The sequence below is a fragment of the Heterodontus francisci genome, chromosome 6, assembly GCF_036365525.1.
Source record: "Heterodontus francisci isolate sHetFra1 chromosome 6, sHetFra1.hap1, whole genome shotgun sequence".
In the NCBI taxonomy this organism is placed as follows: Eukaryota; Metazoa; Chordata; class Chondrichthyes; order Heterodontiformes; family Heterodontidae; genus Heterodontus; species Heterodontus francisci.
The window spans coordinates 117015670-117041638 of record NC_090376.1 but is presented as its reverse complement, the minus strand read 5'-3'; the positions used below and the strand labels follow the sequence as shown (position 1 = coordinate 117041638).

General features: G+C 44.2%; 1 protein-coding gene across 2 annotated transcripts in view; it reads right to left on the bottom strand.

Moving 5' to 3' along the window:
* The window catches only part of tubgcp3 (tubulin gamma complex component 3), a 131281-nt gene that overhangs the window by 84218 nt on the left and 21094 nt on the right, over positions 1 to 25969 (bottom strand). For both annotated transcript variants that reach the window (XM_068034161.1, XM_068034160.1), the window contains exons 4-5: positions 16047 to 16124; positions 12071 to 12285 (exon numbers count right to left, since the gene is read on the bottom strand). In XM_068034161.1, coding sequence (XP_067890262.1) covers positions 12071 to 12285; positions 16047 to 16124 — 293 coding nt within the window. The remainder of the gene's footprint in view (positions 1 to 12070; positions 12286 to 16046; positions 16125 to 25969) is intronic.

Below are 25969 nucleotides of genomic sequence, written 5' to 3'. Positions count from 1 at the left end.
ATTCATAGAATCACAGAAGTTTAAGACACAGAAAGAGGCCACTTGTCCCATTGTGTCTCTGCCAGCCGAAAAATGATCCACCTATTCTAAACCCCATCTTCCAGCATTTGGTTTGTAGCCCTGCAGATTACGACACTTGAGGTGCATATCCAGACTCCTTTTGAATGAGTTGAGGGTCTCTGTCTCAACTACCCTTTCAGGCAGTGAGTTCCTGACCATCACCAAAAGGTATTTCCTCATCTCCCTCTAATTTTTCTACCAATCACTTTAAATCTATGCCCCCGAGACACTGACCTCTCTGCTAAGGTGAATAGACCCTTTAACTCTACTCTATGCATGCCCCTCAAAATTTTGTACATTTCAATCAGATCTCCCCTCAGCCTTCTCTGTTCCAAGGAGAACAACCCCAGCCTATCGAATCTTTTCTCATAGCTGCATTTTACCAGTCCTGGCAACATCCTCGTAAATCTCCTCTGTACCCTCTCTAGCGCAATTACATCCTTTCTGTAATGAGGTGACCAGAACTGCACACAGTACTCAAGTTGTGGCCTAACCAATGAGTTATACAGTTCCAGCATGACCTCCTTCTCTTGTATTCTATACCTTGGCTAATGAAGGATAGGATTCCATATGCCTTCTTAACCACCTTATCGACCTGCCCTGCTAACTTCAGGGATCTGTGGACATTCACTGCAAGGTCCCTTACTTCCTCTACACTTCTCAGTATTTTCCCATTAATCGTGCATTCCTTTCCCTTGTTTGACCTCCCTAAATGCATCACCTCACACTTCTCCAAGCTGAATTCCATTTGCCACTTTTCTGCCCATCTGACCAGACCATCAATATCTTGCTGTAGCCTACAGCTATCCTCCTCGCTATCCACCACATGGCCAATCTTTGTGCCATCCGCAAACCTCTTGATCATGCCCCCTACATTTAAGTCAAAATCATTAATATACACTACAAAAATCTGGGGACCCAATACGGAGTTCTGCGGAAGGCCACTGGAAACAGCCCTCCAGTCGCTAAAACAGCCGTCAACAATTACCCTATGCTTCCTGCCTCTGAGCCAATTTTGTATCCAACTTGCTGCATTTCCCTGGATCCTATGGGATTTTATTTTTTTTAACCAGTCTGTCATGTGGGACCTCGTCAAAAGCCTTGCTAAAATCCATGTAGACCACATCAACTGTACTACCCTCATCTATCTTCCTTTTCACTTCTTCAAAAAATTCGATCAAGTTGGTCAAACAAGATCTTTCCTTAACAAATCCATGCTGACTATCCTTGATTAACCTGTGCCTTTCTAAGTGACACTTTATCCTGTCTCTCAGAATAGATTCCAATAATTTGCCCACTACTGAGGTTCGACTGCCTGACCCGCAATTATTCAGTCTATCCTTTGCTCTCTTTTTAAACAGAGGTACAAAGTTAGCAATTCTCCAATCCTCCGACACCACAGCTGTATCCAGTGAGGACTGGAAAATGATAGTCAGACCCTCTGCTATTTCCTCTTTTGCTTCTTTCAACAGCCTAGGATAAATTACCAGGGCCAGATGAAATGCATCAACTTTCAAGGATGCTAATCCCATTAATACTTCCTCTCTCCCTATGTTTATCACATCCAGTACTTCACACTCTTCCTCCTCAACAACAATATCTGCATTGTCCCCTCTTTTGTGAAGACAGACACAAAGCATTCATTAAGAACCAAACCAATATCTTCCACTCCTACACATAGGTTACCTTTTTGGTCTTTTTTGGGCCCTACTCTCTCCTTAGTTATCCTCTTAATCTTAATGTATTGATAAAACACCTTTGGGTTCACCTTGATTTTGCTTGCCAATATTCTTTCATGCCCTCTCTTTGCTTTCCTAATTTCCTTTTTGATTTCACCCCTCCACTTTCTATAGTCCTCTCAGCTTTCTGTAGTATTGAGTTCTCGGTGTCAGACATAAGCTTTCCTTTTCTGCCTTATCTTACCCTGTAGACTCCTTGACATCCATGGGGCTCTAGATTTGGCTACCTCACACTTTTTCTTTGTGGGAATATGTTTACCCTGAACCCCTTGAATTTCCCCTTTGAATGCCTCCCACTGTTCTGACACTGATTTACTTTCAAGTAGCTGTTCCCAGTCCACTTTCGCTAAATCACTCCTCAGCTTAGTAAAATTGGCCTTGCCCCAATTGAGAACTCTAATTCCTGTTCTGTCTCTGTCCTTTTCCATAATTATGTTGAAACTGACTGAATTGTGATCACTATCACCAAAATGCTCTCCCACTGCCACTCCTTCCACCTGCCCATCTTCATTTCCTAAAACTAAGTCTAAAACTGCACCCTCTCTTGTTGGACTTGCTAAGTGCTGGGCAAAAAGGTCTCCTGAATGCACCTCAAGAATTCTGCTCCCTCACTTCCTTTCACACTAAAACTATCCCAGTTAATATTGGGGTAAATAAAATCGCCTACTATTACTGGCCTATTGTTCTTGCACTTCTCAGAGATTTGCCTACATATCTACTCCTCTATCTCCCTCTGACTGTAGTAGACTCTATAGTATGCTCCCAGCAATGTGACTGCCCCTTGTTTGTTCATTAACTCAATCCATATGGCCTCATTTGATGAACGTTCCAACATATCATCCCTCCTCACAGCTCGAATAGTTTCCTTGACCAAAATTGCCACTCCCCCTCCTTTCTTACCCCCTCCCTATTGCGTCTGAAGACCCTATAACCAGGAACGTTGAGCTGCCATTCCTATTCCTCCTTAAGCCATTTTTCTGTAATAGTTATGATATCATACTGCCATGTGTCTATCTGTGCCCTCAGCTCATCTGCTTTATTTGCTATACTCCTTGCATTGAAAAAAATACCCTTCAGCACTGCCAAACTCTTTTTTTTTTATTTTCTAACTCTCATTTCCTCTGTCCTCTAGACTCATCCATTAATTTTCCACCTTCCATTTAAATTTCTGATTTTGTCCCAGCTGAGTCTACCCTCAGGTCCCCATCCCCCTGCCAAACTAGTTTAAACCTCTCCAACAGGATTAGCAAAATGTCCCGCAAGGAACTCAAAGCCGGCTCCGTTCAGGTGAAACCCGTTCGGCCTGTACAGGTCCCATCTCCCCCAGAACCAGTCCCAATGTCCCAGGAATCTGAAGCCCTCCCTCCTGCACCATCTTTCCAGCCATGCATTCATCTGTCTTATCCTTCTAATTCTATACTTACTTGCACGTGGCACTGGGAGTAATCTGGAGATTACTAGTTTTGAGGTTCTGCTTGCTAATTTCTTACCTAGCTCCCTAAATTCTGACTGCAAGACCACATCCCTCTTTCTACCTATGTCGTTGTTTCCGACGTGGACCATGGCTGCTGGCTGTTCACCCTCCCCCTTCAGGATGCTCTGCAGCCGCTTCGTGACATCCTTGACCCTGGCACCAGGGAGGCAACACACCATCCTGGATTCACGTCTGCGACCACAGAAACGCCTGTCTGTTCCCCTGACTATTGAATCACCAATCACTATGGCTCTTCCAGTCTCCCTGTATCCCACTGTGCAGTGAGCTACCCGCGGTGCCATGGACTTGGCTCTGGTTGCACTCCCCAGATGAAGCATCACTTTCCTCAGTATTCGGAACTGAATACCTTTTGGAGAGTGAGATGCACTGAGGGGTCGCCTGCACTACCTGCCTGATTCTTTTTGATTGTCTGGTGGTCACCCATTCCCTCTCTCCTTACATACTCTTAAGCTGTGGGGCGACTACATCTATAAACGTGCTATCCACGTAGCTCTCATCCTCATGAATGCACCGCAGTGTCGCCAGCTGTCGCTCAAGTTCCAAAACCTGGAGCTCAAGCTGCTTCAATTGATGTCACTTGCTGCACAAATGATGCAGATTTGTGCAGATGTACTTTCAGAGATGGGATTGCAATCAGATAGCACAATGAAAGCTAAGGAAGGAATGATGGGAAAATAAGGAGGAGGAGAGACGATGGGAGGGAGACAATGAACTGGGGAGGAGAAAGGGAATGAGGGCAGGGGCCTCAACAAACCAGCTAGGAGGGGAAGTACATGGAATTACCTAGAAGTTACAGAACGGAAACTGGCCATTCAATGCAACTAGTCCATTCTAGTGCTTACCTTCCATACAAGCCAATAGTCTAATCACAATTACCTGCCCTGTTCCCATATCCTTAGATCTAGAGGTGGTGTCAGAGGACTGGAGAATGGCAAATGCTAGCCCTTTGTTCAAAAAAGAATGCAAGGATAAGCGCAGCAACTACAGGCCAGTTAGTTTAACCTCAGTGGTGGGAAAGCTTCAAGAAATGATAATCCAGGACAAAATCAGTAGTAACTTGGATAAATGTGCATTAATTAAGGAAAGCCAGCACAGATTTGTTAAGGGCACGTGTGTTTAACTTACTTGCTTGAGTTTTTTGATGAGGTAATAGAGAGGGCTGATGAGAGTAATGCAGTTGATGTGGCAGACATGGAATTTCAAAAGGAATTTGATAAAATGCCACACAGCAGGCTTGTCAGCAAAGTTAAAGCCCATGGAATAAAAGGGATAGTGGGAACACAGAGACAAAGTTGGCTGAGTGCCAGGAAACAGAGTAGTGGTGAACGGTTGTTTTTCAGACTGGAGGAAGATAATATAGTGGGGTTCCCCACTTTTCTTGATCTTTATTAATAACCTAGACTTGGGTGTAATGGGCACAATTTCAAAATTTGTAGATGACACAAAACTTGGAAGTTTTGTGAACTGTGAGGAGGACAAAGATAGACTTCAAGAGGACAGACAGGCTGGTGGAACGGCGGACAAGTGGCAGATGAAATTAAATGCACAAAGTGTGAAATGATACATTGCGGGGGGAAAAACAAAGAGAGGCAATATAAATTAAAGGGTACAATTCTAAAAGGGGTGCAGGAGCAGAGCCACCTGGGGGTATATGTGCACAAATCATTGACGGGGACAGGGCAGGTTGAGAAAGCGGTTAATAAGGCATATTGGATACTGGGCTTTATAAAGAGAGACATATAGAGTACAAAAGCAAGGAAGTTATGGTGAACCTTTATAAAACACTGGTTCGACCTCAACTGGGGTATGGTGCCCAAGTCTGGACACCACACTGTGGAAAGGATGTGGAAGCATTAGAGAGGGTGCAGAAAAGATTTACGGGAATAGTTCCAGGGATGAAGGACTTCAGTTACGAGGACAGATTGGAGAAGTTTGGACTATTCTCCTTAGAGGACAGAAGGTTGAGAGTAGAAAAAATTTGCAGGGCTACACGGAAAAGGGGGGAGTGGGTCTAGCTGAGTTGCTCTTGCAGAGAGCCAGCATTAATATGATGGGCCAAATGGCATCCTTCTGTGCTGTAATCATTTCCATTGTTCTATATCCTTTCAACCTCACTGCCTTTATCCACGTCTCCAATGGAATCTTGAATGCTGATTATAGTTTCTGTGTCTCACTCTCTGTGCTCCATATTATGCACATGCCACTGTCCAGATCACAAGTACCAACATATTAAAATTGCTAAGACTTATTTATTTCCTTTTGTTACAACTTAGTCACATCCTTGTGATCAGACTGATGCTCCCACTCATCCATGTTTTTCAACACCTCTGCTCAGCTGCACAGCCTGATAAGAGTTGAGAGAGGAGAGTTAAAGAGAAGTGAAAAGGAGAAGAAGTAGAGATGTCACTAAAATCCTGATCAGAAGTTCCAATGTACATTTGCAACAGCGTGTTGTCAACATTGATTACTGACTGAGATCTGCAACGATCATGTAATGGAAAATATAAGCAAGAATCCACTCCTTCACATCTGATTGGAGGCATCAGGAACCATTAAAACTGATTGCACAGGGGAATGTGTAGATGTATCAGGAGGCATCGTAAGAACCAAATGCTCTGCTCCCTATGCCCAGCATAAGTTTACTTTCACAGTGCCCTCAAAACAAATGTGTTTGGAGGATTCCTTTAGAATGGCATTCAGGACTGAGTTCACTCCAACGAGTGAAAGTTTCTGAGATTTGCAGCTATTTATACCATTTATGAAAGTTTTTCCCACCGTAGCTTGCGTGACTTCAAGCAACTTGTTCCTGTCTCATAGCCTCCAGCATCATTTAGGTACAGATGAGCCATGCGAGGCTACGTGATTTATCTCCACTTTTGTAATACCACCCTCCAGAGAGTCAAATGGTCTTCTGGTGACAGACACAACCATATGATGTACAACTTCTCCAGACAAGTGCCATCACTTCCTGCAAAAGGTCTGGAGAAGAAACATCAACAGAGAATTCACAGGTTCAATATGTCCTGTTCTGGGTCAGCAACAAACACCCTTCTACCAGGAGGGGGCACTGGAGAAAACTACCAAATAGCAGATAGCTCTTTCTGTATGAGGATGACACAAACTCAAGTCACACAGATGAGACAACATCCTCATCACTGCATTAGAAATTATTGCACAATTCACAGAATCGTTAAAGTACAGAAGGAGGCCATTCGACCCATCGTGTCCGCACTGGCTCTCTCAAAGAGCAATTCACTCAGTTCCATTCCCCTGCCTTCTCCCCACAACCGTGCACATTCTTCCTTTTCACATTACTATCTAATTCCCTTTTGAATGTTTCAATTGAACCTGCCTCCACCACATTCTCAGGCAGCGCATTCCAGACCTTAACCACTTACTGTGTGAAAAGTTTTTCCTCATGCCACTTTTGCTTCTCTTACCAAATACTTGAAGTATGTGTCGTCTCATTCTCGATCCTTTCAGGAGTGGGAACAGTTTCTCTCTATCTACTCTGTCCAGACTCCTCATGATTTTGAATACCTCTACCAAATCACCTCTCAGCATTCTCTTCTCCAAGGAAAACAGTCCTAACTTCTCCAATCTATCTTCATAACTGAAGTTCTTCATCCCTGGAAACATTCTCGTGAATCTTTTCTGCACTCTCTCCAATGCCCCCATGTCTTTGCTCAAGAGTGGTGCCCAGAATTGGATGCAATACTCCAGCTGAGGCCAAGCTGGTGTCTTATACAAGTTCAACAAACTTCCTTGCTCTTGTACTCTATGCCCCTATTAATAAAGCCGAGGATACTGTATGCTTGATTAACCGCTCTCTCAACTTGTCCAGCCACCTTCAATGACTTATCCTTGTGGGGGAGGTTTGCTAGTACCATTCGGGAGGTTTTAAACTAGTCTGGCAGGGGATTGGGACCCAAGGTAGTAGTCTCTCCGATGAGATGTTTGAGGCAAATGTAGAGGTTAAAGCAAGCAAGTCCAGTAGGCAGGCCGGGCCAGGGGCAAGACAGGGAGCATGGAAGGTCTGGTAGGCTAAACTGCATTTACTTTAATGCAAGAAGTCTTACAGGTAAGGCAGATGAATTCAGAGCATGGATCGGTACATGGGATTGTTATATTATAGCTATTACGGAAACGTGGTTGAGGGATGGGCAGGACTGGCAGCTCAATGTTCCGGGGTAACGATGCTTCCGGCGTGACAGAGGTGGAGGTAAGAGAGGAGGGGGAGTTGCACTATTGATTAGGGAGGACATCATCAGTACTTAGCGAGGATATCCCGGGGAGAATGTCCAGCGAGGCCATATGGGTGGAACTTAGAAATAAGAAAAGGGTGATCACTTTGATGGGATTATACTATAGGCCCCCCAATAGTCAGAGGGAATTGGAGGAGCATATATGTAGGGAAATCACAGACAGGTGTAGGAATTATAGGGTTGTAATAGTAGGTGATTTTAACTTCCCTAATATTGACTGGGACTGCCTTAGTGCTAAGGATCAGATGGGGAAGAATTTAAGTGTGTCCAGGATAATTTTCTGAAGCAGTATTTGGATGGACCTACCAGAGAAGGGGCTACACTCGACCTCCTCTTAGGAAATAAGGCTGGTCAAGTGGTTGATGTGTCAGTGGGGGAGCACTTTGGGACCAGTGGCCATGACTCTTCATAGCTTCAAGAAAGTTATGGAAAAGGATAGGACTTGTCCTCAAGTTGAAGCCCTAAATTGATAAAAGGCTAATTTCAATGGCAACAGACAGGAACTCTCAAAGGTTGATTGGGAGAGGCTGTTTACAGGTAAAGGGACGTCTGGCAAGTGGGAGGCTTTTAAAAGTGAGATAGGAAGAGTTCAGGGCTGGCATGTTCCTGTTAGATTGAAGGGCAAGGCTGGCAAGTTTAGGGAACCTTGGTAGACGAGGGATATTGAGAGTCTGGTCAGGACAAAGGAGGAGGCATATGTCAGGTATAGGCAGCTGGGATCAAGCCAGTCCCTCGAGGAGTATAGGGGATGTAGGACAACACTTAAGAAGGAAATTAGGAGGGCGAAAAGATGCCATGAGATTTCCCTGGCAGATAAGATAAAGGAGAATCCTAAAAGATTCTATAAGTATATTAAGAGTAAAAGGGTAGCAAGGGAGAGAGTAGGTCCCTTTAAGGATCAGTGTGGTAATCTATGTGCGGAGCCACGGGAAATGGGCGAGGTCTTAAATGAATATTTCGTGTCTCTATTTACCGTGCAGAAGGTCATGGAAGCTAGTGAGTTCAAGGGAGGGAACAGCGATATCCTGGAACATATCAACATGACAAAGGAGGTGGTGTTGGAGGTTCTGAAGCGCATTAAGGTGGATAAATCCCCAGGGCCTGACCAGGTGTATCCTAGGATGCTATGGGAAGCAAGGGAGGAGATTGCTGGGGCCCTGGCAGAGATTCTTGTATCATCGTTAGCTACAGGTGAGGAACCGGAAGACTGGAGGATAGCTAATGTTGTGCCTTTATTTAAGAAGGGCAGCAGGGATAAGCAAGGGAACTACAGGCCAGTGAGCCTTCTATCAGTGGTGGGAAAGTTATTGGAAGGAATTCTGAGAAACAGGATTTATATGCATTTGGAAAGGCATGGTCTGATTAGGGAAAGTCAGCATGGCTTTATGTGTGGGAAACCATGTCTCACGAATTTGATTGAATTTTTTGAGGAGGTGACCAAGAGGATTGACAAGGGCAGGGCGGTGGACGTTGTCTACATGGACTTTAGTAAGGCCTGTGACAAGGTCCCACATGGTAGGTTGGTCCAGAAGGTTCGAACACATGGGATGCAGGGTGAGCTAGCCAATTGGATACAAAATTGGCTTGGTGATAGGAGGCAGAGGGTGGTGGTGGAGGGTCGTTTTTCAGATTGGAGGCCGGTGACCAGTGGTGTGCCGCAGGAATCGGTGCTGGGCCCTCTGTTTGTCATATATATTAATGACTTGGATGTGAATGTAAGGGGCATGATTAGTAAGTTTGCAGAAGACACCAAAATTGGTGGTATAGTGGACAGTGAAGAAGGTTGTCTAAGGTTACAACAGGATATAGATCAACTGGGAAAGCAGGCAAGGGATTGGCAAATGGAATTTAATGCAGACAAGTGCAAAGTGATGCATTTTGGGAAGTTAAACCAGGGCAGGACATATACAGTGAATGGCAGGGCCCTGGGGAGTGTTCTTGAGCAGAGACCTTGGGGTGCAAGTACATAGCGCCCTGAAAATGGCAACACAAGTAGACAGGGTGGTGAAGAAGGCGTATGGCATGCTTGCCTTCATCAGCCGAGGCACTGAGTACAAGAGTTGGGACGTCATGTTACAGTTGTACATAACGTTGGTTAGGCCGCATTTGGAGTACTGTGTGCAGTTCTGGTCGCCGCACTACAGGAAAGATGTGATTAAGCTAGAGAGGGTGCAGAAAAGATTCACAAGGATGTTGCCTGGTTTGGAGGGCTTGAGTTATAAAGAGACATTGGATAGGCTGGGTCTGTTTTCCCTGGAGCGAAGGAGGCTGAGAGGGGACATGATAGAGGTATATAAAATTAAGAGACAAAGATAGGGTAGATAGCCAGAGTCTGTTTCCCATGGTAGGGGTGACTAAAACTAGAGGGCACAGATTTAAGGTGAGAGGGAGGAGGTTTAAAGGGGATCAAAGGGGTAAATTTTTCACACAAAGAATAGTGGGTATCTGGAATGAGCTGCCTGAGAAGGTGGTGGAGTCAGGAACAGTAGCGACATTTAAAAGGCATCTGGACAGGTACTTGAATGAGCAAGGCATAGAGGGATATGGAATTAATGCAGGCAGGTGGGATTAGTATAGATAGGCATTATGGTCGGCATGGACACGGTGGGCCGAAGGGCCTGTTTCTATGATGTACGACTTTATGACTCTATTATGCACATATACAGCCAGGTCCCTCTGCTCCTACACCCCCTTTCGAATTGTACCCTTTATTTTATATTGTCTCTCCATGTTCTTCCTACCAAAATGAATCACTTCACATCTCTCTGCATTGAACTTAATCTGCCACCTGTCTACCCATTCCACCAACTTGTCTATGTCCTTTTGAAGTTGTTCACTATCCTCCTCACGGTTCACAATGCTTCCAAGTTTTGTATCATCAAGGGCAATTTGAGATGGGCAATAAATGCTGGCCTAGCCAGCGACGCCCACATCCCATGAATGAATTAAAAAAAAACTTTGAAATTGTGCCCTGTACACCAAGATCTTGGTCATTAATATATATCAGGAAAAGCAAGGGTCCCAACACTGATCCCTGGGGAACTCCACTACAAACCTTCCTCCAGCCCGAAAAACATCCATTAACCACCACTCTTTGTTTCTTGTTACTCAGCCAATTTCGTATCCCTGTTGCTCCTGTCCCTTTTATTCCAAGTTATTTCAACACGATTTTCGCTGAAGAAATCCATGCTGGCTTTCTTTGATTAACTCGCATTTGTCCATGTGACTATTGATTTTGTCCCAAATTATGTTTTCTAGAGGTTTTCCCACTACCGACGTTAGCCTGTAATTGCTGGGCTTATCTTTACACCCTTTTTTGAACAGTCCTCTGGCACCACCCCCAAAATCTGAGGAAGACTGAAAAATTATGGCCAGTGGCTCTGCGATTTCCACCCTCACTTCCCTCAGTATCCTTGGATGCATCTCATCCAGCCCTGGTGCTTTATCCACTTTAAGTACAGACACCCTATCTAATACTTCACCTTTATCAATTTTAAACCCCTCTAGTGTCTGACTTCTTCTTTCAACATTACCAAAGAAGAAGATGCAACCCAGGCAAAGACAGATGCAAAGTATTCATTTAATACCTCAGCTATGCCCTCTGCCTCCACGTGGAAATCCCTTTTCTGGTCCCTAATCGACCCTACTCCTCCTTTTAAATCCCTTTTACTATTTATATGCCTATAGAAAACTTTGGGATTTCCTTTAATGCTAGCTGCCAGGCTCTTTTCACGCTCTCTCTTTGCTTCTCTCTTCCCTCTGGACCTTCTATATTCAGCTAGTGCTGCTGAAGGTTCACTGACCTGAAACGTTAACTATGCTTCTCACTCCACAGATGCTGCCAGATCTGCTGAGTATTTCCAGCATTTCTTGTTTATATTTCAGGTTTCCAGCACCTGCAGTATTTTGATTTTCTATTCAGCCTGGTTCTCAATAGTACTTTCTACCTGGCATTTGTTAAAAGTACATTTTTTCTTCTTTATCGTAATCTCTACCTCTTTTGTCATCCAGGGAGCTCTGTATTTGTTTGCTCTACTTTTCCCCTTCGAGGGGAAACCTTGACTGTGCTCAAACTATCTCTTCTTTGAAGGTAGCCCATTGTTCATCTACCGGTTTTCCAGCCAGCTCTTGAATCAAATTTATTCTCCCAGCTCCATTCTTACCCCATTGAAGTTGGCCTTTGCCCAGTTAATTATTCTTACACTGGATTGCTCTTTGTCCTTTTCCATAGTCAGCCAAAACCTTATGATACAATGATCATTATCCCCTAAATGTTCTCCTACTGATACTTGATCCACTTGGCCCACCTCATTCCCAAGAACCAGGTCCAGCAGTGCCTCCTTTCTTGTTGGACTAGTAACATACTGCTGTAGAAAATTTTCCTGAACACACTCTAGGAACTCTTGCCCCTCACTGCCCTTTACACTATTATCCCAGTCTATGTTTGGATAATTGTCCTGAAGAATTTCGTATTTACATTTTACTTTGTTACAGAACAGAAGATTACTTACCCAGGTAATAAAGACTGAGGAGTTGGTGTTGGTCCATTTAAGCCATACATACTAATGCTACCAACTCCACTGCTTCCCATGCTGCCAGCACTCTGAGACGAGGCAGCTCTATCAGGATAAGTGAGCGGCAGACTCTGGGGCCTTGAGTAGTAGTAAGGGGTAGAATGAGCATCTCTAGGCAACGCTTGAGCAAATAATGCTGCATAATTAGCAATCTAAAAAAGCAGAATAAGTGAGCTTTAGATAAGGTAGCAAAAGCATTTAAAAAATGTACATTTTAAATTCAATGGACTAGAGTTCCCATACAGTCCACCACTTAAAACTTACTGCAGTGAATGTGTGTATAATCTTTTAGGTTATAAAGCATGTTATTATAGTCACCTGTGCTCATTTAAACTTTAAAATTGCAAGCTACGGGCAGCTTGAGAACAGGCACTTTGTATACAAGTCCCAATTTTTAACTGAAATTGGGCAGCGATGGGAGCTGCTGTGCACAGTCCACCATTGCCATTCAGGCCATTCCATCAGGAGAAGTTCAATATTAAATGTCTGATCCCAGAGTGCTTCTAACCAGCAGTTTTAAAACATAAAACCAAACAAACAGTTAGTGGAGACATTGCACACAAGTGCATATAGTCCTAAATCATATAAAATGAAACAGAACTCAAATATACTGGGGTGTCTCCAAATATTGAAGCCCAAAGCTCAGCAAAAACTTCAATATATTGAGATTCAAGGTGTGGGATCTCTGTTCCTAGCTGAGTCCTCTTTTCCTGAACTCTCTAGCATTGACTTCACACTTTCTCAATGACCTACACCTGTGACAGCTACAGTGACACCCTGGCATCCTAAATGATGTGATAGCCGCCTCCTCCTCCTCTGCCTCTCTAAGCAGGGAGAACCAGTTTAAATTTGGCAGGACAGGAAATATCCATTCTCAGTTCTCCTCTCTAACTTCAATATTTGGAGCCACCTACAAGTAATTTTGATCAAACCACAGAATTCTATTCCAGTAAAGCTACTTCCCATTCCTGGTCATGCTGGAATTTTTGATCGCAGCAGTGTTCTTCAGTGAAAACAAAAGAAACAGGAGCAGGAGTAGGCCATTCAGCCTTTTGAGTCTGCTCTGTCATTCAGAGATCATGGCTGATCTTCTACTTCCACACCATTTTCCTGCACTATCCCTATAACCCTTGATGTTTTTAATATGTAGAAATCTATCGATCTCAGTCTTGAACATACTCAGTGACTGAGCCTCCACAGCCCTCTGGGGCACAGAATTCCAAAGATTCACCACCCTCTCAGTGAAGAAATTCCTCCTCATCTCAGTCCTAAAATGATCAGCCCTTTATCCTGAGACTGTGTCCCCTGGTTCTGGACTGCCCAGCCAGGGCAAACATCCTTCCTGCAACTACCCTGTCGAGCCCTGTAGGAATTTTGTATGTTTGAATGAGATCACCTCTCATTCTTCCGAACTCCAGAGAATACTCCAAACACAGTGTCCAACATTAGATGCGGTTCAGCGATTGGACAACATTTGCTAAATAATCCTCAGTGTGCTAAGAATTATGCTGACAACCAATGTATGATTGTTAGTCGGGCTTGCCATGTGACTCATTTACACAGACTGGAAGCTATATATTAATACACCCCATCCTGTTCTTTGCAGACAGAAAGAATATGTACACATATTGCGCCTGTTTCAGCTAAACAAAATAAGTGACAGCTATTCGCTGGCTCATTCCTCAGGACAATGCCTTGACCAATCAGAGTCAAGCTGCCTGGTTGAAATTGTCCTGATGAGTGCAAGATGAAAAGCTTTGACTAAATGTCTCCGTTGTAAGCTATGTATTAGTTCTTTAAATGTTAGCCATTGCTGTCTACCGTCATACCTTATAATGTAGTTTCCCAATCCATGATAGCCAATATTCCCCTCATACCATCACAGTTCCTTTGCTTAGATTTAAGAACCTAGTTTCTGATTGAACTACATCCCTTTCAAACTTGATGTATAATTCTACCATATTATGGTCACTCTTTCCTAAAGGCTCCCTTACAACAAGAGTATTAGTTAGCCCTTTTTCATTTCAAAATTCTAGATCGAAAATAGCCTGTTCCTATTTGGTTCCTCAACATACTGCTCAGAAAACCATCTCGCATACATTCCAAGATTTTATCCTCTACACGGCTAGTCAGGAACATACACAAACAACTGCAAACATGCAACTGGAGACAACAGGGAGTTTAAATCATAACCCAAGTGTATAATATAATACTGAAGAAGGGTCACTGACCTGAAATGTTAACTCTGCTTCTCTCTCCACAGATACTGCCAGACCTGCTGAGTATTTCCAGCATTTCTTGTTTTTATTTCAGATTTCCAGCATCCGCAGTATTTTGCTTTTATATTATTGTATAATATCACACTCTGTTTTGCTTTAAATTTAGTTGAGGGATGTAAAACTGACCAAATTAAAAGATTTTTTCCCCAATTGGCTGTTGTTCCAAGTGGATATGTGATGCAGTTCCAAAATTACCAAATAACAGTTCTATATTTATACCTGGAGACTGAACAGATAAGTACGCCGGAGTGCCAGAATGAAACCCTTCATTTTCGTTGCTCTTACTGGAATTTTAGGCGGCTCAACTGGTCTGTCCCAGTGTTTATGCTCCACACGAACATCCTTCCACCCTTCTTCCTCTCACCCTTTCAGTACATCCTTCTATTTCTTTTTCTCTCATGTACTTATCTAACTTCCCTTTAAATGTGACAGCAAGTTCCACATTCTCAATGCAGTCTGGGTAAAGAAGTTAAACTTCTATGTGGAATACGGCAAATGGTGAGAAGTGGTGTTCCACAAGAATCGGTGCCACTGCTGTTCACAATTTAAATAAAACAATTCAGACTCCGGAATCATAAATAATATTTGAAAATTTGCAGACGACACAAATTGGGAAGTGCATTTGATACAAAGAAGGACTGTGATAAATTTCAGGAAGACATTAATAAACTTGCAGAATGGGCATGTAATGAACTTCAACATCAGTATGTGTGAAGTAGTACATTATGGTAGGAAGAATAAAGAGGTCACTTACTCCTTGGAAATTAAGTGACTAAATGAGGTGGAAGAAAGGATCTGGGGGCACAGATACACAAATCACTAAAAGTAATGCCACAGGCTAATAAGGCCACAAAAATATCAAGCAATGCACTGGGGTTCATTTCAATAGGGATAGAATTGAAAAGCAAAGAAGTTATGTTAAACTTGTATAGAACCTTGGTTAGACCACACTTGAAGTATAGAGAACAGTTCTGGTTTCCATATTAAGGATATAGAGGCAATGCAGAAGGTGCAAAGTAGATTTACTAGAACAATACCAGAATGGAGATGTTCTACCTATCAGGCCAGACTCAACAGCTTGGAACTCTTCACTAGAAAGGAGAAGACTGAGGGGTGACCTGATTGAGGCCTTTAAGATCATGTAAGGGTTTGGTAGGGTAAACAGAGATGTTTCCGCATGGGCAAGACCAGAACTAGAGGTCATAAATATAATATAGCCACTAATAAATCCAATATGGAATTCAGGAAACAGAGAGTGGTGAGAATGTGGAATTCGCTAACACAGGGAGTGGTTGAGGTGAATAGCATAAATGCATTTAAGGGCAAGCTAGATAAGCACATGAGGGAGAAAGGAATAGAAGGAATTGATGGGTGAAAGTCATGTTTCCATGAATACCACCATGGGCCAGTTGGACAGAATGGCCTTCCTTTGTGCTGTAAGTATTTGGCAACACTAACCATTAGAATCAATGAACTTAGACACACTTCTAACACTGGAAAAACATATTATATAACAGGTACCAGGACATAAATCAACCATTTCTTCAGCTTTTAATGGTATTTCAGCTGGTTGTCAGTAGTTTCCTGACAGGTTAGTGTTTATACTGATGATCAGAGGACACTTTCACTGATACCTTGCTCGAGGGTTTACGTGGATCCTCACTCAGACTTAGCAGGAGGTAGAGTACAGCCCATCTATTTTTTATTATACCCTACAGGTGGAAGAGAACACATTTGTTAAATCAAATAATTGCTTCACAACTATTTTTGAAAGAATACATTACAAAACAGAACCTATAACAGGGAAGAAACACATCAAAAGATTCAAACAGAGTAGCTGTTTGGAGACTGCAGACAGTTCCTGCCCTACCTGTGATAATTCCCCAAACACTGAAAACACAGCTGTCACAATTCAGTCGCCTGAATAAGGCCAAGATGCCAACAGTTCTTCATGGAAACTAACAAAAGGGTGGGGGAGTGGTGAGAAATACCTGCATATAGTGGGAGGGGGCAGAGAAAGAGGCCAACACCATAGAGGGTGCAGAAGCGCAAAGATAGCTGGACACAAGCATTTAGAAAACCAGTGCCGTTACTGCGGAGGAAGACAAGGTTTTGGCACTAAGCTCTGTTTGCACATCACCCACACACAAAAGCTAATCATGGTACAATTTTCTATGCAGCAAACATACAATCACGCAGTCCAAGAGGCTCAAACAGTGAATGAACAATAACAACTTGTATTTATACAGCATTCTTAATATAATAAAACATCCCAAAACATTTCACTGGAACACTATAACGCAAAATTTGACATCATAAGGAAATATTTGGGTAGATGTCCAAACAGGTAGGTTTTAAGGAGCATCTTAAAGGAGCAAAGAGAGGAAGAGAGGCAGAGGGATTTAGGGAGAGAAATCCATAGCTTTTGATCCAAACAGCAGAAAGCACAGACACCAACGGTGAAACAATTAATACTCAAGAGGTCAGAATTAGAGGAGCACAGATATCTCAGAGGGCTGTGGAAGACTACAGAGATCGGAAGGGGCAAGACCATGAGGGATTTTAAAATAAGTATCGAGAATTTTTACAATTGAACACAGCTTAACCAGGAGCCAATGCAAGTCAGTGAGCACAGGAATGATTGGTGAACTAGACTTGGTGCGAAAGAACACTGGCAGCAGAATTTCAGATGACCTCAATTTCAGAGAGTAAAATGTGGGAGGCCAGCCAGGAGTGCATTGGAATAGTCAAGCCTAGAATTAATATAGGCATGAATGAGGGCTCCAGAAGCAGATGAGCTGAAGCAGTTGCAGGATCGAGTTACACAGGTGGAAATAGGCAATCTTAGTGATGGCGTGGATGTGTGGCCAGAAACTCAACTTGGGGTCAAAATGACAGGAAGGTAGCGAATGGTCTTGTTCAGCCGCAAACAATTGCCAGTGAGAGCAATGTAGTTGGTAGCCAGGGAGCGGAGTTTGTAGCTGGGGCTGAAGGCAATGGCGTCAGTCTTCCCAATATTTAGCTGGCAGAAATCTCTGCTCATCCAGTACTGGATGTCAGACAATCAGTCTGACAATTTCCCCTTGAGGAAGAATCTAGAACTAGGGGTCACGATATAAAAATAAGGGGTCGCCCATTTAAGACAGAGTTGAGGAGAAATTTGATAAGCAAGGGAGTGAAAGGTTATCGGGGGTGGGCAGGAATGTGGAGTCGAGGTTACAATCAGGCCAGCCATGATCTTACAGTATGACGGAGCAGGATCAAGGGGCCAAGTGGCCTATTCCTGTTCCTAATTCATATGTTCGTATGTAGAGACATTAGAGGAGTCAAGAGAGGTGGTGGTGAGGTTGAGCTGGCAGTCATCATCATAGATCTGGAAACGGACGTGTTTTCAGATGATGTCGCCAAAGGGTAGTGTGAAAATGAGAAATAGGAGGGGTCCAAGGTTAGATCCTTGGGGGACATCAGAGGTAATTGTGTGGATATGGGAAGAGAAGCTATTGATGGCAATTCAAAAAAAAAAATCTGGGATTAAAAAGCTAGTCTAATGATGGCCATGAAACCATTGTCGATTGTCGCAAAAACCCATCTGGTTCACTAATGTCCTTACCTGGTCTGGCCTACATGTGACTCCAGACCCACAGCAAAGTAGTTGACTCTTAAAATGCCCTCTGAAATGGCCTAGCAAGCCACTCAGTTGTACCTAACCACTAAAAAGTCGAAAAGGAATGAAACTTGACAGACCACCTTGTATCGACCTAGGCACCGGAAACGGCCGTCCATAGTAACATCTGAGGGCTTGTGCCAAAGTTGGGAGAGCTGCCTCACAGACTAATCAAGCAACAGCCTGACATAGTTATACTCACCAAACATACCTGACAGATAACGTCCCAGACACGACCATCACCATCGCCGGGTATGTCCTGTCCCACTGGCAGGACAGACCCAGAAGAGGTGGCAGCACAGTTGGGAGGGAGCTGCCCTGGGAGTCCTCAATATCTACTCCAGACTTCATGAAGTCTCATGGCAACAGGTCAAACATGGGCAAGGAAACCTCCCGCTGATTACCAACTACCGCTCCCCCTCAGCTGATGAATCAGTACTCCTCCATGTTGAACACCACTTGGAGGATGCACTGATGGTGGCAAGGGCACAGAATGTACTCTGGGTGGGGGACTTCAATGTCCATCACCAACAGCAGCTCTTTAGCACCACTACTGACAGAGTTAGCCAAGTCCGAAAGGACATAGCTGCTAGACTGGGTCTGCGGCAGGTAGTGAGGGAACCAACAAGAGGGAAAAACATACCTGACCTCATCCTCACCAATCTGCCCACCGCAGATGTATCTGTCCATGACCGCATTCGTAGGAGTGACCACCGCACAGTCATTGCGGAGACAAAGTCTTGTCTTCACACTGAAGACACCCTCTATCGTGTTGTGTGGCACTACCACCGTGCTAAATGGGTTACATTTCAAACAGATCTAGCAATGCAAAACTGGGCATCCATGAGGCGTTCTGTACCATCAGCAGCAGCAGAATTGTCCTCAATCACAATCTGTAACCTCATGGCCCGGCATATCCGTCACTCTACCATTACCATCAAGTCGGAGGATCAATCCTGATTCAATGAAGAGTGCAGGAGGGCATACCAGGAGCAGCATCAGGTATAGCGCAAAATGAGGTGTCAACCTGGTGAAGCTACAACCCACGACTACCTGCATGCCAAACAGCGTAAGCAGCATGCAATAGACAGAGCTAAGCGCTCCCACAACCAATGGATCAGATTTAAGCTCTGCAGTCCTGCCACATCCAGTCGTGAATGGTGGTGGACAATTAAACAACTAACAGGAGGAGGTGGCTCCACAAATATCCCCATCCTAAATGATGTGGGAGCCCAACACATCAGTGCAAAAGATAAAGCTGAAGCATCTGCAGCAATCTTCAGCCAGAAGTGCTGAGTTGGTGATCCATCTCAGCCTCCTCCTGAAGTTCCCAGCATTACAGATGCCAGTCTTCAGCCAATCCGATTCACTCCATGTGATATCAAGAAATTGCTGAAGGCACTGGTTACTGCCAAGGCTACAAACCCTGACAATATTCTGGCAATAGTACTTAAGACCAGTGCTCCAGAACTTGCCGCGGCCCTAGCCAAGCTGTTCCAGTAAAGCTACAACACAGGCATCTACTCGGCAATGTGGAAAATTGCCCTGTTATGTCCTGTACACAGAAGCAGGACAAATCCAACCCGGCCAACTACCTCCCCAACAGTCTACTCTCAATCATCAGAAAAGTGATGGAAGGTGTCATTGACAGTGCTATCAAGCAGCACTTACTTAGCAACAATCTGCTCAGTGAAGCTCAGTTTGGGTTCCGTCAGGACCACTCAGCTCCTGACCTCGTTACAGTGTTACAACCAGGTGAGAAAGGTGTCGAGGAGTCTTTAAGTGTCTTCACCTGGTCTTATTGTAACAGAGTTTAATTTTAAACACACTGTGTTTTGAGCTCCCCTTTGGTGAATCCTTGTTCACCACTTTCCAATTGCACTAGAGAGGGTACAGAGGAGATTTACGAGGATATTGCCAGGACTGGAAAAATACAGCTATGAGGAAAGATTGGATAGGCTGGGGTTGTTCTCCTTGGAACAGAGAAGGCTGAGGGGAGATCTGTTTGAAATGTACAAAATTTTGAGGGGCCTGGATAGAGTGAAGGTGAAGGGTCTATTCACCTTAGCAGAGAGGTCAGTGACGAGGGGGCATAGATTTAAAGTGATTGGTAGAAAAATTAGAGGGGAGATGAGGAAAAACATTTTCACCCAGAGGGCGGTGACAGTCTGGAACTCACTATCTGAAAGGGTAGTTGAGGCAGAGACCTTCAACTCATTCATAAGGGAGTCTGGATATGCACCTCAAGTGCGGTAAGCTGCAGGGCTGTGGACCAAATGCTGGAAGGTGGGATTAGAATAGGTGGATAGTTTTCTGGCCAGCAAAGACACGATGGGCCAAGTGGTCTCTTTCTGTGCCTTAAACTTTCTATGATTTTAGTCGCCCCTGTGACCTTGAGAATTACTATGGGCTTGCTTGCCCCACTCGAGAGGGTATGGGGTTACTTTCCCTTCAGACACAAAACCCTGATAACCTTCAGGAATCCTATTAACTTTCCCTGCACTGGCCGTAGTAAGCTTCCTGGGTTGCACTCTTATTGCAGTCAAAGCCACAGCTCGTTCTGTTTTCCATCAGGGTCCTGTCTTCACTGAGTGGGTGTGCCCTGATTAACCCTAAAGGTTTTCCCTTTAGTTTCCAGCAGTCAGCTTTTAATTGCCCTGACTTATTACAATGGAAGCACACAAGTCTCCGGGTCTCACTCTTGCTCACAGCAACTTCCTTTTTGAGGAGAGCCCCCCTGTGTCTCCTGCTTTCCTTTCTCTCCCAGGACTGCCTGGGCAGAGATCATCTTCCCACCCTTTGTCCTTTTCGGATGTGTGGGGGTGATTTGGAACAGTTCTCCCCTGGAAAACCGACTTATAAATTAAAGAAACCTCATCGTCCAGAACGCCTGCTTGCCGGGCTCTCTGGACCTGCTGCTCCTCTACATGGGTATTTATTGAGAGTGGGAGAGAGTTTTTAAATTCCTCGAACAGGACTACTTCGCGATATTCTCGTAGCTGAGCTGTATTTTAAGAGCCCTCAGCCACTGGTCAAAAGCCAGCTACTTATATCTTTCAAACCCCAGATAAGTTTGATTGGCTTGCTTCTTGAGAGTTCTAAACTTTTGGCGATAGGCTTCGGGTACTAATTCATGTGCCCCGAAGATAGCATTTTTGGTCAGTTCATAATTTGACTAATCCTCATCTGGCAACAAGGAATAAATCTCTTGGACTTTTCCGGTTAACTTGCTTTGTAGTAAAAGCTGCCTTGCCAGTTTCTCAAGAGACATGAAAAACGCTTCCACATCTTCCTCTTGAATTTTGGAATTAATTGAGCGGGTTTTAGCAATCTTGTACCCAGCCCTAAATTCTGCTCCTTTATATTGGCCATTCTTTCACTAGGGTTACTCTGTCACCCCCTAGTTAACTCAAGCAGCGTCAGCTCTCTCTCCTCGGATTCTTTCTCTCTCTCCTGCCTTTCATTCTCTTCACATTCCTTTTGGAAGGCTCTCTCTTGCTCCTTCGCTCTCTCTCTCTTTTCCCTGTCTCTCCCTTTCTCTTTTCTTGCCTTCTAATTCAAATTTCTTTTGTTCCAATTGGATCTTGGCTAGCAGTACCCTGTTTGGGTCTACTTCGAAAACTGCTTCCGCTTCTTCAGATTCAAGGGAAAAATGGTTGGCCACTAGCCTTAGGAGTTCAGAGTTCCTAGCCTTGCCACATACAGTGATCCCACATTGCCCAGCCATTTTCCTCAACTTTTCCCCAGACAGTGCTTTTTAGGGCGGTGCAGTGGTTAGCACCGCAGCCTCACAGCTCCAGGGACCCGGGTTCAATTCTGGGTACTGCCTGTGCGGAGTTTGCAAGTTCTCCCTGTGACCACGTGGGTTTTCGCCGGGTGCTCCGGTTTCCTCCCACAGCCAAAGACTTGCAGTGGATAGGTAAATTGGCCGTTGTAAATTGCCCCTAGTGTAGGTAGGTGGTAGGAAATATAAGATTACTGTAGGGTTAGTATAAATGGGTGGTTGTTGGTCGGCACAGATTCGGTGGGCCGAAAGTGCTGTATCTCTAAATAAAATAAAATAAAATTTAAAAAAAAAAACTTATCCCAAGTTACTTCACGCTGGCTTGGAGAACTACTAGCTTCAGTTGCAGACATGACAGTTTTCAATCATACACAACCACAAAAAAATCTGTATTGAAACTTGTTCTTTTGATTGGGAACAATTTTTCTTCCCACTTCCAATTTCACTCGTTTGTCTGTGGGTAAAATTCTAGACGCTAGCACCCAAATTTCTGTTACGACCAGGTGAGAAATATGGCTATGGGTCTTTTACTGTCTGCACCTGGTCTTGTTGCAACAGAGTTTAATTTTAAACACACTGTGTTTTGAGCTCTCCCTTTGGTGAATCCTTGTTCACCACTCTTCAATTACAAGGCAAAGAAATGAGCATAAACAGACTTTCTTAGGTTTAAAGAAAAGTGAAGTTTATTAAACCTTAAACTTAAACTCTAATACGGTGAACGCCTACAGATATACGACGTGCCCACGCTAGCGTGCCTGCGCGATACACACATGTAAATAGGGACAGAAAAGCGAAGAAAAATAAAATGGAGGTTTGAGGCAATATCAGAAGAATTTCTTGTTTATTGTGCTTCGAACTCACTGCAGTCCTTTTGTAAGTAGTCTTGCTCTCCGTTGGAGCCGAGTATTCTTCTTAAACCTTGTTTATAGTAGGAGACTTTTCTCTCGAGGTTCATGTGTCTTCAATAGTTGCCGAAGCTGGTGAGAGTGAGATGAGAGCAGGCAGGAGAGTGGTGTTCTCAGTGCAGGAGAAAACAGCTTTCTGATTTTAAATTCCCCGTTGTAAGTTCAAATTCAAAAAACTCCAAGTCAGCTAGTCATGTGACCAAACTGGTCTGACCACTTCTTCTGTGTACAGGGGAAGTAAGGACTGGGTCCCTTGTTCCAACACTGTCTGTAACTATGCAAAAGTCTTTCCAGTCAGGGGCTCCAATTGTTTTTCAAAGCAAGTTCTTTCTTTACCAACAATAGCTTAAAATCAATGTTCATGTGGCAAAATTAATTTTCCTCATTCTTGGCATTGAATGAGCTTGCCTGACAACAGCCTTGGTTCAAACATGGACTAATGAACTGAACTCAAGAGGTGAGGTGAGAGTGACTGCCCTTGACATCAAGGCAGCAATTTGATCATGTATGGCATCAAGGGGCATTAACAAAACTGGAGGCAATAGCAATGAGGAGAAAAACTCTCTGCTAGTTAGAATCATACCTAGCATAAAGGAATATGGTTGTGCTTTTTAAAAAAAAATTCATTCATTCATGGGATGAGAGTGTCGCTGGCCAGGCCAGCATTTATTCCCCATCACTAATTGCCCTCAAGAAGGTGGTGGTGAGCTGCCTTCTTGAACCGCTGCAGCCCATGAGCGGTAGGTACACCCGCAGCGCTGTTAGGAAGGGAGTTCCAGGACTTTGTCCCAGCAACAGTGAAGGAATAGCATTATAGTTCCAAGTCAGGATGGTGTGTGGGTTAGAGGGGAACCTGCAGGTGGTGGTTTTCCCATGCATTTGCTGCCCTTGTCCTACTAGGTGGTAGAGGTCATGGGTTCAGAAGGTGGTGTCTAAGGAGCCTTGGTGCATTGCTGCAGTGGATCTTACAGATAGTACACACTGCTGCCACTGTGCGTCACTGGTGGACGGTGTGAATGGCAGCCTATCCACAAACAATCAAGCGAGCTGCTTTGTCCTGGATGGTGTCGAACTTCCTGAGTGTTGTTGGAGTTGCACCCATCCAGGCAAGTGGAGCGTATTCAATCACACTCCTGACTTGTGCCTTGTAGGTCGTGGACAGGCTTTGGGGAGTTACTTGCCGCAGGATTCCTCGCCTCAGACCTGCTGTTGTAGTGACAGTATTTATATGGCTACTCTGGTTCAGTTTCTGGTCAATGGTAATCCCCAGGATGTTGATAGTGGGGGACTCAGTGGTCATAATGCCACTGAATGTCAAGGGGAGATGGTTAGATTCTCTCTTGTTGGAGATGGTCATTGCCTGGCACTTGCGTGGTGCGAATGTTACTTATTGTTGGAGGTCAATCATCTCAGCTCCAGGACATCAGTGCAGGAGTACCTCAGAGTCGTGACCTCGGCCCAACCATCTTCAGCTGCTTCATCAATGACCTTCCTTCAATCATTAGGTCAGATGTGGGGATGTTCGCTGATGATTGCACAATTGATGACTCCTCAGATACTCATGCAGTCCATGTAGAAATATAGCAAGACCTGGACAATATCCAGGTTTGGGCTGATAAGTGGCAAGTAACATTCACGCCACACAAGTGCCAGGCAATGACCATCTCCAACAAGAGAGAATCTAACCATCCACCTTTGACATTCAATGGCATTACAATCGCTGAAATCTCCACTATCAACATCCTGGGGTTGCCACTGACCAGAACCTGAACTGGAGTCGCCATATAAAATATGAGGTCAGAGGCTAGGAACCTGTGGCAAGTAACTCATCTCCTGACTCCCTAAAGCCTGTCCACCATCCACAAGGCGCAAATCAGGAGTGTGATGGAATATTCTCCACTTGCCTGGATGGGGGCAGCTCCAACAACACTCAAGAAGCTCCACACCATCCAGGACAAAGCAGCTCGCTTGATTGGCACCACGTCCACAAACATTCACTCCCTCCGCCACTGACGCACAGTGGCAGCAGTGTGTACCATCTACAAGTTGCACTGCAGCAGCACGCCAAGGCTACTCAGGCTGCACCTTCCTAACCTGCGACCACTACCACCGATAAGGACAAGGGCAACAGATGCGTGGGAACACCACCTGCAAGTTCCCCTCCAAGCCACATGCCATCCTGACTTGGAATTATATCGCTGTTCCTTCACTGTCGCTGGGTCAAAATCCTGGAACTCCCTTCCTAATAGCACTGTAAGTGTACCTACCCCACAAAGACTGCAGCGGTTCAAGAAGGCAGCTCACCACCACCTTCTCATGGGCAATTAGGAATGGGCAATAAATGCTGGCCTGGCCAGTGATGCCCACATCCCGCGAAATGAATAAAGAAAAAACAATGATTATGTAGATAAGAATGGAACCAGGTGAATGCAGACCCACCCAACTGGACAACAGTGAAGTGACATTGAAAGGCTGCAGACAGATCGAATAGGCATTGTTATCCTATGTGACTGACAAAGGCTGTCATTTGTGATTTTAATAACAGCCATTTCAACTATAATATATAATGCCTTTAATGCAGGAAATCTTATCCCTTATTACCCTTTCCTGACAAAAAAAACTATCCGTAGCTTATATTAGGTCTGTAAAAAGGAATCGTTTGGCGAAGACAGGCAGAGTCAAGAGACTTTATAACGGGGAATAGAGAAATGGCAGAAAAGCTAAATGATTACTTTGTGTCTGTCTTCACTGAGGAAGGTACAAGAAATCTCCCAGAAGTAGAGATCCAAGGGATCCAAAGAATAAGGAATTGAAGAAAATTTGTTTTAGTAAGAAGGTTGCATTGGAGAAATTAATGGGGCTGAAGGTTGATAAATCCCTGGGACCTGATATTCTACATCCCAGAGTGCTGAAAGAGGTAGCTACGGAGATAGTAGATTCATTAATAACCATCTTTCAAAATTAAATAGATTCTGGAACGGTTCCTGCAGATTGGAAGGTAGCAAATGTCACCCCACTATTTAAGAAGGGAGGGAGAGAGAAAGCAGAGAACTACAGACCTGTTAGCCTTTCATCAGTAGTAAGGAAAATGAGACAATCTATTCTAAAGGATGTGATAAATGGACACTTGGATAATAATGATCTGATTGACCATAGTCAACATGGATTTATGAATGGGAAATCATGTTTGACGAACCTGCTGGA